The sequence below is a fragment of the Sarcophilus harrisii genome, chromosome 3 (genome assembly GCF_902635505.1).
Source record: "Sarcophilus harrisii chromosome 3, mSarHar1.11, whole genome shotgun sequence".
NCBI classification, from domain to species: domain Eukaryota; kingdom Metazoa; phylum Chordata; class Mammalia; order Dasyuromorphia; family Dasyuridae; genus Sarcophilus; species Sarcophilus harrisii.
The window spans coordinates 311,569,120-311,581,596 of NC_045428.1; the positions used below are offsets into that span (position 1 = coordinate 311,569,120).

The 12,477-nt window shown below is 43.9% G+C and overlaps 1 protein-coding gene across 1 annotated transcript; it reads right to left on the minus strand.

Moving 5' to 3' along the window:
- Positions 1 to 2,055: 2,055 nt before the first annotated feature.
- FOXL2 (forkhead box L2) lies at positions 2,056 to 6,557 on the minus strand. Its single transcript, XM_031959818.1, has one exon. It carries the CDS (start codon positions 5,862 to 5,864, stop codon positions 4,719 to 4,721), a length of 1,146 nt encoding a protein of 381 aa, XP_031815678.1. The 5' UTR covers positions 5,865 to 6,557; the 3' UTR covers positions 2,056 to 4,718.
- Between the last annotated feature and the right edge of the window lie 5,920 nt (positions 6,558 to 12,477).

A 12,477-nucleotide genomic window follows, 5' to 3' on the forward strand; every position in this document is an offset into this window, starting at 1 on the left:
ACACAGAAAACTGGATCGCTATTTCTGTAAAAGAAGGTGATATACACATAAAAGAGCTCAACAAATCCAAGGTCAGTTAAAACAATTATCCTGCAGCTTCAGGGCTGAAGCTATGAGGGCTAAGGTACTTTGCAGACTTATGGCCTCCCATAGGTTTTAGGATGCTTAACCTTTAGGATACTTCCCTTTTACTGGGAATACTTGCACTTCTTTGACAAATGCATTGAAGGGCCCCCTTGCATGAGAACTCACTTGAGTTGCTTTCAGGGGAAGTTTGTTCTCTGTTCCAGGTGCATGAAGATTAATTAAAACACTAGGATGAAGAATGAAAGGAATTTGCACATTAGGAAAAGAAAACTGGTGCCAGAAAAGAGGGAATAAGACATAGTTGTGTATGTGAATGAAAAAGCATACTGTGTTTATACATACTCTTTGTGAATAGAAAGAACACATATGTGCACTGTAAACATATGTGTTTCAGGGCATGCATATGTTTGCATTGGTGAGTGTGACACATATGTATATATAACATAAAATATTGTGACTGTCAGCACGAGTAATCATTCTTATTAACTCTTACTTGAACACATTATATATTTACTTTAATTACAGTATATTCTCATTCAATATGCAGGACACATCCAGAAACACATTTATGCATATGTATATAGACATAGACTTATATGCACCTACACCTCAGACTGGAGGTTATTTAGACTTTGTATAAGTTTCATTTTTTTTTTTAGACAAACTGGAATAATTTCAAGCTCATTTCCCCCTGACTTTGAAATTTCTTCAGACAATTTATCTTCAGAATATCCTTGTAGTGGGGAGTAAGAATGGAAAAGAAAGAAAGGAAGGAAGGAAGGAATAAAGGAAGATAAAGGAAGGAAAGCAGATGAGAGGAAGAAAGAAAAAGGAAGTAAGGGAAGAGAGGAGGGAATGGAAAAAAGAAAGGGAGAAAAAAGAAGGGAAGACAGATAGAAGGAAGGGAAGAAAAGGAACAAGGAAAAGAAGAAAATTTAGAAAAGAAAGAAAGAAATGGAAGGAGGATAGAAAGAATTGGAGAAGGAGATGGAAAAGGAGGGAATAGAGAAAAAGTGCAACAGAAATCAGGGAGCTTAAACTTTTAGAACTGGTAAAAGGTTACCATACGCAGACTAGGGTAATGGAAAATCTCCCCCTCACCTTGTATAAATGTGAGATCCTTACATTTAGATTAATTTGATGCGCACTCCTTTGTCAGATTTCACTAGATTCTTCCTTCTCTTCCCCATTTTCCATTCTGCTTTTGCTCTCCTAGTTCAGTCTTGCCTGGAGCCAAAGTGGTTGCCCACTGTCTTTGCTCTGTCCTGACCCTTGCCTTTCTCCCCACAACTCAGTGCTGGTAATTCACCTTAGAGCAGAACTTGGGTTTAGAGATATCTAGTATAAGGTGTCAAACAGTCCTAGCCCCACTTCACTTTCCTGGATACCCATTATATTCTCTCTGGTTTTACAGCAAGGGACGAAGATTTTCAGCCTCTTTCTCTTTTTCAAAACCAAATAATTGATTTCCTTTTTGGAGCAGAAAAAGTAAATAAAAACATTTCAAATATAACTGAAGAACCATTTATCTTCCCTTTCTTATCTACACAAACTACACTAGACATACACAAACACATTACATACATATAACATACACACTTCAGGACTTGCACAAAGATATTGAGTGCAGAATTTTGGTTTTCTACAAGAAGCAAAAGTCAACAGTGAGAAATGGGAAAGTTTCAGTTTTGTCTCTCAGTCTCTATATTATCACACATTTCTATCTGCTAGTCCCCATCTTTTACTGCAAAATTTTCCTGAAAGGTCTAGTCACCTCCAAAAGCCGAGAAGCGCAAAGCCTTCCTTACACCTTTGCCAGAAACAGGCCTAAGTCCAGCTATCTAAGAGATATCAGAGAAGAGAGGGGACAGATCCGGGTGAGGAATTATTTTCGAGCACTCCCCTTGGTCCTAAAAGCTTGGCAGCTTTAGACACAAGCAGACTATAACTCCAAATGTTCACCATCTTGCTGGAAAAAAAAGATTACATCTCCAGAATGAATCTAGAGGAGCCTCAACTCTCTCCCGGGCTCTAGATGAGCTCAGAAAACCAATTTGCCTATTTCCACTTTCCCATGTGATCCATTCTCTCCTAGTTTAAAGATCCAACTTGGTATCTCTATCTCTAGATAGCTGCGAGCTGAGGAAGTGGTGAGGGGAGGGACAGGTTTATATTAATAAATGAATGGAGGTGGGGGGAAGCTCAACTAACAGAAACAGGTCACAGCTGCATCATCACCAAGGGCAAATGGTTTAGAATGATACCTGTAATCCCATTAAAGTAATGAAAGGCAACCCACCCTTAATCCACTTCTGAGCTCACAATTTTGGAAACAATTCAAATGCCTGGTTACTTGTATGAAAGCACTGCTATTTATTCATTATTGTACAGGTATCAGAAAAAGAAAGAAAGAAAAACATTGTTTCTTCAGCTATTTAATAAGTGCTCTTGGCTTAAAGGATTCTAAAACAAATCACTGACGATCTAAGGAACTGTCAAATACTATAAATTGGCACCGATCTGCTTTGGGCATGCGGACTGTTGTCACTTCACCCCAAAGGACTTTAGTTTCCTTCTTTTTAAAATCAAGGTGTTGGATTTAAATTGATCTCTCTTTTAAAGATATCTCCCCCAGTTCTACCATTCTTTGGTTTTGAGAATAATGAATTATGTGGTTGACTTTCAATAAAGTTGGGAGATATGCTGGTGGTGTGTGGTAGCTATAGACACATAAAAGTATGGACATATTAGAAAACAGCGTATTTGCATTGCTACGCACACACGACTCACACACAGTCAATTATTCAAATTGTAAAACTCACGTTTCTGTTAAACTATAAAAATACATTTAGATCTTGGAAGAAAACTTGAAAATGGGCAGTATATTAGAACTCTCTCTGAAGCTGTCAGAACCAACAAGAATGAAAATGATCTTAAACCGTAAGAAAATAATCACATTACCGAAAGCTCCAGATTGTCCTCAATCACCACTTTGAGCGCTCCTATTAAGAGCAAAATGTGTAGTTGAATTATCTCCGTGTCCTCCCCCCAACCCCTTTTAGATTTACCAAAACTAGTTCGGCATCGAAATAATATGAAGCCTCGTTAAAAAGAAAGGAAAACATTTTATTCGAGAATTTACAATACTAGAAAATACATTAAAAGTGCTATAGTTGACTCTAGAAAAGTTGGTCCCCACAAAACACTACACAACAATAGCTATGGGCTTACATATTTATAAAATCATTGGAAATTCGCCCCGGTATCTACGCTTCTGGGTTTCACATTATTTTAGACGAGGTCGTAGATCCGCAGCCGAAAAATAATTATTTTTCTTAAAAAAAAAAAAAAAAAAAAAAAAAAAAGAGGGATGGGAGAATGACTGATTGACAGCCAGCTACCAGAAAACAATATATATGGGGAGGTCTTGAAAAGATCAAGTGAAATTGGACTTTCTCAGTTAGAAGAGCTAAAGAGAACCATACTCCAATTCCATCTTTTACAAAGCATTTTCCCTTTGCAGCTGGGAGAACAATTTTAAAGGCCCAAATAAAATAATTCTGATATACTTCCTGAATAGGCTTTAAAAAAATAAATTTGCGTTTCATTTTACATTCTAGCAGCAACTTGCCCCTCAAGGCAACAACATTTCACTGGTTTCTCCGCAGGGCTTTGCTTTATTTTGTTATTTAAAGAAATGTAACATTACTTTCTGAAACAGAGCTCAAGCAAATCCCTCCTCGTCAGGAAATGCACTATCTATATTATTGGGGAAGAGTATAGAAGTGCAACCTCTCTGAAAGATGGGTTTTAAGACTAAAAACAAAGTAGGAAGTCTGATGCCCAGGACAGGTGATTCTCGCAACACATTATTCACTCTTTCCCCTCCCCTCAGGGAAAACTCTCATCTCCCATCTTTCCGCTGTCCTCCCCCAACCCTTCATCAATAACATTCTTTGTAGGAAGGTTTCAAATAGAAAACTACCTCCCCTTTCATAGATTTTTTAAAGTAGGGGGGCGACTATGTCAGAATTAGAGTTCACATTGCAATTACAATCAAAATGCCATCAGCTCACAGACCTGTAAGATGTGGTGTAGCCGGAGCCCCCGGGGTTACACATTGACTCCAGATAAACGATGTGGAACAGGGTTGGGACTGGCTGGGACATTGGGACTGATATTTTTTTTCCTCTGCAAAAATTTTGGCACAGTTCATCCAGTTTGGAAAGAAGAGAAGTGAGAGGAGGGGGTTTTTAAAGGCTGGACGAGTGAGATTGAGGAACATTTAGCAACAGCCTGAGGCCAAAGATTGAGGGAGAAAACGGAAAGAAACCGAGAAGGGAGCAAGAGGGAGACAAAGCAACAGGGAGAAGAGAAGGGAGATGGAAGAGGAGAAAGAGCGAGAAAAGAAGAGAGGAAGAAAGTAGAGTAAAGAAAGATCGAAGCTGAAGAAAGAGGGCAGAAACAGCAAGGAAATGTCTTGCAGTCCGTTTCTGAAGTTTGGTTTGGATGCCTGGACTTTTTGGCCAGCGGATGGAAATGGGACACTGTTTCTGGCGCCGATGCTTGGTATCTCGGCTGCTGGCTCTGCTTTCTCCTTTCTTTTCTTCCTGCCCTCCTCTGTCCCTCCCTCAGATGTCTATCCGTGAGTGCAGGGCGCTGTGTTTGCTATCGTGGTCCCAATAGGAGCAGTGCATCATGGATAAGTCAGGCTGGCGGGCGCAGGCAAACTGGAGGCCAGGCGGGGGACCAGTTGCATTGGCCTGTGCTGGCGCTGGAGCCGGGGGCGCAGCGGCGGTGGGACTGGCGGGGCTGAGCTGGGCCGGGGGTGCTGCGGCCGGGTGGTGAGGTGGGTGGTGAGCCGCGGCCGCAGCTGGGTGCAGGTGGTGGGCGTGGGGATGGTGCGCGTGAGGGTGGGGGTGAGGCGCTGGATGGTGACCCGCCATGCCATTGTAAGAGTTCACCACACCGGGTAGCGCCATGCCCTGCACCCGGGAATAGGGCCCGTAGGAGGCCGGGGCCCCGGGGAGCCCCTTTACCCCTCCCGGACTGCCAGGGCCGGCCGCCGCCGCCGCCGCCGCCGCTGCTGCCGCCGCCGCCGCCGCTGCCATCTGGCAGGACGCGTAGGGCATGGGCGAGGGCGGCTGGGTCAAGGGCCACGAGTTGTTGAGGAAGCCGGACTGCAGGTACTTAGGAGGCGCCAGATAGCCGTATCCATCACTGCCGCCGGCTCCGCCGCCTCCTGCCCCGCCGGGACCGAAGAGGCCCTTGCCGGGCTGGAAGTGGGCGGGCGGTGGGCGGAAGGGCCGCTTCATGCGCCGCCGCCGGCGGTAATTGCCCTTCTCGAACATGTCCTCGCAGGCCGGGTCCAGCGTCCAGTAGTTGCCCTTCCTCTCGCCGCCGCCTTCGCGCGGCACCTTGATGAAGCATTCGTTGAGGCTCAGGTTGTGGCGGATGCTGTTCTGCCAGCCCTTCTTGTTCTTCTCGTAGAAGGGAAATTTGCCGATGATGTATTGGTAGATGCCGGACAGCGTGAGCCGCTTCTCCGCGCTCTCGCGGATGGCCATAGCGATCAGCGCCACGTACGAATAAGGGGGCTTCTGTGAAGGGTCTGGCTTCTCTGGGACCCCTCCGCCTCCACCGCTTTTCTCTGGGCTCAACTCTTCCTTGCAGTCTCGGGGCCCCCGGGATTCGGAATCTTTTCCTGGGCGGCCAGTGGCTGGCTCCGGGGCCAGTAGGGTCCCCGTATCGTCCTCAGTCTCCGGGTAGCTGGCCATCGTGACAAGATGAAGCGGCCCGCCTCTCTTCTCCTACCCCGCTGCGGACTACAGCGTCCTCTGCCGAGGTTCCCCAGCTGGGAGAGGGGCCAGTGGGGGCGCCAGGGAAAGGAAGCGAAGGCCTGGCCGAGAGACAGTCTTAGCAAAGTTTCCGAAAAGCGTCTCCAATCCCTCTGGGATGCTGGGACTCTCCTCTCTCTTTACTTTGCTACTTTTCTTCCTCTCCCTCTCTTTCTCTCTCTTCTTGCCCTTTCCTTTCCGTTCCTCGTGAGCCGTAATCTAGAGTTGAGCTCAGCCTCTGGGCATGGGGGGGAGCCAGTTGGATAGAGAGGGGCTTCGTTCCCCCCCACGCCCCACCCCGTCCTAACTAGTCTCCGCCTAAAGTGGATTTTCTTGTCTCCTTGTCTGCCTAAAGCTGCCTCTTCGAGTCTCCTACTGCGCGAGGATCCTCTCTCTTTTCTGATTTGTATGGGCCCCGACTAGTTCCGCTTTCGTCAGGAGCTCTAGCCCCTATAGCGGGGCAGCCAGCTGCGCACGGTCGAGTTCATTTCTAAGTCACATTTGATATAATATAATGCACCCACCTGGTTTAGAAATAGCGATTATACTGAGGATCCCGAGTTTTCCCAAACCTAATAGCCGATGGCTTGGCTCTCTACCCCCACCCCCTTCCATCTCCCAACATAGCGACACCACACACACACTCTCTCTCTTACACAAACACGCTCCCGCACACCATTATACATCGCTTTTTCTTAAAACTTTTTAGCACACTAAGAACCGCTCAGCTATGCAGAGAGACGCCATTCATCCCTGTGTCTTTGGAAGCGTGTTCATTCAAGCACAAATTCTGTCCGAGGTACAGTCTCTCAGGAGCTTATTTCATGAAATAATTTTCTGAAACTTTTCTTCCCATACTTAGCTGATGTCGTGTCTGCTGCGGTAGGATAATTCAATTGTACTCCGTAGTAACGGTGGAGGAGGGAACCGTGCTTCGGGGACGCACTGACGGGAAAGGGTCATAAATCTCTGTCCTGGCGGAGAGAGCAGAAAACACCACAAAGGCCTTGGGTTATATCCATTGTGTAACGTTTTAAGATGGAAAGAACGAAACACTTGCTTAATCACCCCTTTCTTTCACTCTTTTGAGTAGATCTCGACTAATTTTAGTCTAATATTTGAATCCATAAGAAAAAGTCAGGGACATTTCCGGCAAAAGCCTCTCTTAAGAGACAATCTGGCAATTGATAAAAGCTCATCCTATTGCGGAATAAATATCTTTGAGTTGAAGTAGTTATAAATCGGCATTCGGTTTGGTCAAACAAAATAGGCCTCCCCCGCAATTTCCTTATTCTGGGTCCGTATGGATTCACATGCTCTAATCCTTTCCCATTTGATTTTGAGGTTATTGAATGCGTATGTAAATGTGTCAAATGCTCATTCTTCATATGTGTGGAAATTATAGATATGAATACTTTTACAGAGAGGAGAATCAACTCAATCAAGAAGCAGTAAGCGTTTGCTATTTTCTTGCGTTCGAGTTTTGCTAGGCGCTGGAGATAGAAAAAGCAAAACCAAACAAAGAAAAAAGAAACAAAAAAGAGAAACAGGAGTTCAGAGAAGATGAGTCCTTTTGTTCCCACACCTAGAGCTAGGAATCCCAAAGCAAGGACGTTTAGTGCCAGATCTTTTCTCCAGGAGTGAGTTGAGCATTATTTCTGATTTCTGAAGAAATGGAAGCGTGACCGAACAATGAATGAGACTTATAGAAAGTGATTAAGTTGAAATCACTGATGAAAAGTGAGGTTTGTTTGTTTGTTTGTTTGCGCGGTGGGGGTGTGGAGAGTATATTTTGTTTTTTTAAAAGAGCTTTATTTCTTTCCATTCCTTGTCACCAAGTTAGGGATACCAGAGTCAACAAGATTCGGAGAAAAACAGATCTAGGCAGTAACTGAGTTAAGTTTAGAGAGCGAGCTACACTGCCAGTTAACTTGTCAAGCGTCTTGTATAAATAAGGATAGATTGATTACACGTGCAACAACGTATCCTCAGAGATTCCGGAAGATAAGCAGGTTGGCAGCAAATTATTGTTGCAGCCATCACTACCAGCAAACAAACAAACAGCGACCCCCCGACAAAAAACCGCTCTGCCCCCCAGGGAAACTGGGATTCTTCGGAACTCTCCATACCACCGAATATCCCCGAATCCAAACCCGAGTGCCTGGTCCCACAATGTGCTACGTTCGGAGACTGACTTGGAGGAGAGTGCGTCAGCGCGCAGACCTTCGCTCCTAAAGCTGGGAAAACTCTGCGAGTTGAAGGCGCCTTTTCAAGGGCATTTTTATAAACATCCCAGCCTTTTGAATTAGGAACAGGACGACGCTGCAGGCCTGAGGAGTCCGGGTTCTAGGCAAATCTTCGTGTATGCCGGCGGGATTTCGAGTTCAGGGCTGAAAAAGCCTAAAGTCAGTCGGTTACTCCTACTCTGTGGTCAAGATTCATTCTGACCTGAGTTCTGGCTTTTTTTTGCCCTCCAGAAATCAAAATCCGTCCGGCCAGACCAACTGTTGTAGGGTAAACAATTCCTGAAGCTCTACTGCAACAATGGCTCTGATCTCTCCTCCAGCCTTCTAAAAAACAAAAACTTCACTGAATAGAACAGGTACTTCCGCAAGACTGGTTTGCAGCCCGAAATAGCCTTTGATTCTTTTCACCAAAGATAACAAACCAACTTGAGGATCCTAACGAAAACAAAAGCGATGTTTGCAAACCAACGGGTACAGCCTCCAGGACTAACTTATCCCGGCTCTGACACTTGCTACCTGTATGTTCTCAGTCAAATCAAAACCTCCCTAAGCTTTAGTTTCCTCACCTGTAGAATAAGAGGATTGGATTAGTGATGATTAAATGCCCTTTTGTCTCTATACGCTTATGATCCTAGTGACCCTTGAGCTACTGGGGAACCGTTTGTCCTCAAAGTCCTAGCGATTTTAGATGGAATAAATGTGACTGGCAATGAGTAGGCCCGCGCCTGAAACCTACTTTTCTGCAATGGGGGAAGGGAAGAGAAACTGGGCCCGCGGCTCTTCCTGACCTTCAAGGGCCTGATCTGCAATCCCAGAGATTTGTGCACTATGTCTGTGTTGGGTCCCTTTTTCTTCCGACCACCCGTGCTGCCTCTCCCTCCTTTTTCTCCCTTGCAGGCATTTCCGCTGCCCGGGTCCCCGCTGCTTGCAGCCAGGTGTGACAGCATTGTTGTATGTGTCATCACACCCTCCGGAATTCCACATTCTTCCCGCTTTTCAGAGAAAGAGAGAGAGAGACACACACACACAGAGACAGACACAGAGACAGACAGACACAGAGACACAGACAGACAGAGACAGAGAGACAGAGATAGAGATAGAGGGTGAGGGACAGGAAGAAGGAGAGGGTAAAGGTGAGGAGGGACAGAGACAGGGAGAGGGAGAGGAGCGGGGAGAGAATAAGAGTCAAAGAGACAGAGATAGAGACACATAGAGAGAGACTCATATACACACAAACGGCAATCATCTAAGCAATTATCCCTTTGGAAGAGGAGGGAAGAAAACGCATCTCTCCCCAGATATTTCTTTCTGACCGTTTAGTTCTAAGAAGGACATCCGGAGGAACCCTTTGTTTTAAACGTTTTGCAAGCAAGATGCAGAAATAGAGGCAAGGCGGGAGGATAGGGGGCTTTCAGCGAGGGGGAGGGGGGAGGGACGAAGAGGGAGCCGCTTTCCTCAGACTAATGATAAGGGCACAGAGAGCCAACAAGTTGCTTGAATCATTGAGGGGAGAGGAAGCCCCGGACAGGAAGTTCGGGGGTGGGTGGGTGCGATGACCCCTTTCTTCCCTCTCTCCTACAAGGGTGCCTTCCTCTTTACTAAGACGTCCCTAGGAAAACAAGGGCCCAAGGGAGAGTGGTGCGGCTGAACTGTACAGATTCCAGAACTGGGTCGGGGGGGTATTTGAATGGAATATTCAAACTGACCTGAGACAAGGGAAGTGCTAGGAAGAAGACTTTCATGAAGATCTTTCTTTTGGGAAGGACATTGGGTTGCTGTGCACTTGGAAACGTTTTCCAAGTGTGTCTAACTGTGGTGTGACTGGATTTAGTGGGTAAATGGGACGGATGTCATCACCCTCAGAGCAATAGCCCACTCTCCCCTTAAATGCCAACCAGATGCCTGGAGAAAATGCCACAGGCCTGGAGTCTCCCTTCTTGTACCGTGAGCAACTGTGGTTGGGGGTGAAGTGGCAAAGATAGAAGGCTGTTAAGACCTAAAAACCCTGAGAAAGGCTTTCTTTTGGAAATTCTTTGCCTGAACGGGCAAAGGTGCTCCAGTTGGAGTCATCTTTCAGAGGGTTTAAGTCGCGGGTTAAGGATTAGGTTTCTGAAGAGGATCCCTGAGCTTGTGGTGTTACCTTAAAAAGGTTACTTGAATGAAACATCTCACTTCAATTGCCTATCCTGAGGCATAGGAAAACATTTAAGGTGATTATTTCCCACCTTCGACTTCCGACATTTACATTGAATTCAGTCCATTCCCTTTTACCACTTTTGCTTGCTTTTTTTCTTTTTTAAACTTCCCATTACTCTTACTGGATGAATCCACCTGGACTCTACATGTAGATACTAGGTCCCTACCATACACCGAGTGCAGTAGACGTCTCTTCCACACAGTATTTACTGGCCATCTTCCCCCAAAACCCAGTTATCCCCATTCCAAGTCTTACTAGGAATCTCTCACCTAGCTCTTTAGTCTTGACCCCCCACTTCCTGAAGTGGATTGAAGTTTTATTCAGAAACCTAATAAGGTCTAAAATGTCTAGGTCCTTGCGGTTTACTGGGCAGTAAGGTGTGTGTGTGCGTGCCTGTGAACTTGTACCCATTTTGACCTTGTTTTGGTATAGGGTGTGAGATGTAGGTCTTTGCCGAGTTTCTTAGAACTTAGAATTAAGATTTTTAAAAGGACTATTCGTAGGAACTTTGGTCCTTTATGCTTCCCACTGTAGGGGGTGACCTAACCTTATTTTCTTTTTAGAAATGACAATAATGATTATTTCTCTTTTCTAATATACTAGCCTTAGGAATCCACATATCTTTAGGCATACACAATATCCTTACCTATAACAGGGATTGAGAGACCTACATTTATTTAGCTACATATCCATAAAAGGTTTTGGAAGAACTTCTTAAAATTAGGAAATCCAAGGAAAATGAGGATAAAGATATGAAAACCCTGACACTAAGGCAGGGAAAGAAAGAATTGTTCCTTTTTTCCTCCCTCAAACTAGTCTCACATACCTCCTTCTTCTGGCCAGGACCACTGAGACCAAATACTACTACATCTCATTTGTGTCCCAGGTTCAGGAACTGCAGATGAGGGTGGTAGCGACTGTTGCCTGCAATGGATATCTGCTTATCACTATGAAAGGAAATTTCAATTTTAAATGAAGAGACAAATTTTCTGATTTAGGACCTTGCATGAAATGGTAACATAATAAATATTTATTGAATTGAATAGAATTGCAGTTCAGTAAACTAATCAATCACCAATCAATAAGTATGTATTAAGCACCTACTATGGACTAGATATTGGATATAAAACTAGAGACAAATACAAAGAATGAGACATTTTCCTTTTTTTCTAGTAAATTTATTTTTAGTAAACATTGCTTTACAAATCATGTTGGGAGAGAAAAATCAGAGCAAAAAAGAAAAGCCACGGGAAAGATAAAAAAAAAAAAACAAACAGAAAAAAGAAGTGAACATAATATGCATTAATTTACATTTAATCTTGTTAGTTCTTTTTCTGGATGCAGGTGTCATTTTCTGTCCAAAGTTTATTGGGATTGCTTTGAATCACTGAACCACTGGGAAGAACTAAGTCTTTCATAATTGATCATCATACATTCTTGCTGTTGTGTACAATGTATTCCTGGTTCTGCTTGTTTTTGGTCAGCATCAGTTCATACAAATCTTTCCAGGCCTTTTAAAAATCAGTTTGTTCGTCATTTTTTAAAATAGAAAAATAATGTTTCATTACTTTCATATACGACAAATTGTTTACCCATTCCCTGATTGATGTGAACTTATTAAATTTCCATTTCTTTGCTACTACAAAAAGAGCTGCTACAAACATTTTTGCATATGTGGATCCTTTTTCTTCCTTTATGATTTCCTTGGAAAACCCAAGTAATGGCATCGTTGGGTCAAATGGTATGGGCAATTTTATCGCCCTTTGGGTATGGTTCCAAATTGCTCTCCAGAATGGTCTGATCATTTCACAACTCCATCAACAATGCATTAGTGTCTCAGTTTTCCCACATTCCCTCCAACATTAATCATTATCTTTTCTTGTCATCTTTGTTGATGTGAGAGATGTATGGTATCTCAGAGTTGTTTTAATTTGCATTTCTCTAATCAATAGTAATTTAGAGCATTTTTTTTCATATAATTGTAGATGACTTTAATTTCATCATCTGAAAAATGTCTGTTCATATCCTTTAATAATTTATCAATTGGGGAATGACTTGTATTCTTATAAATTTAAAAAAATTCTTCATATATTTTAGAAAAGAGACCTTT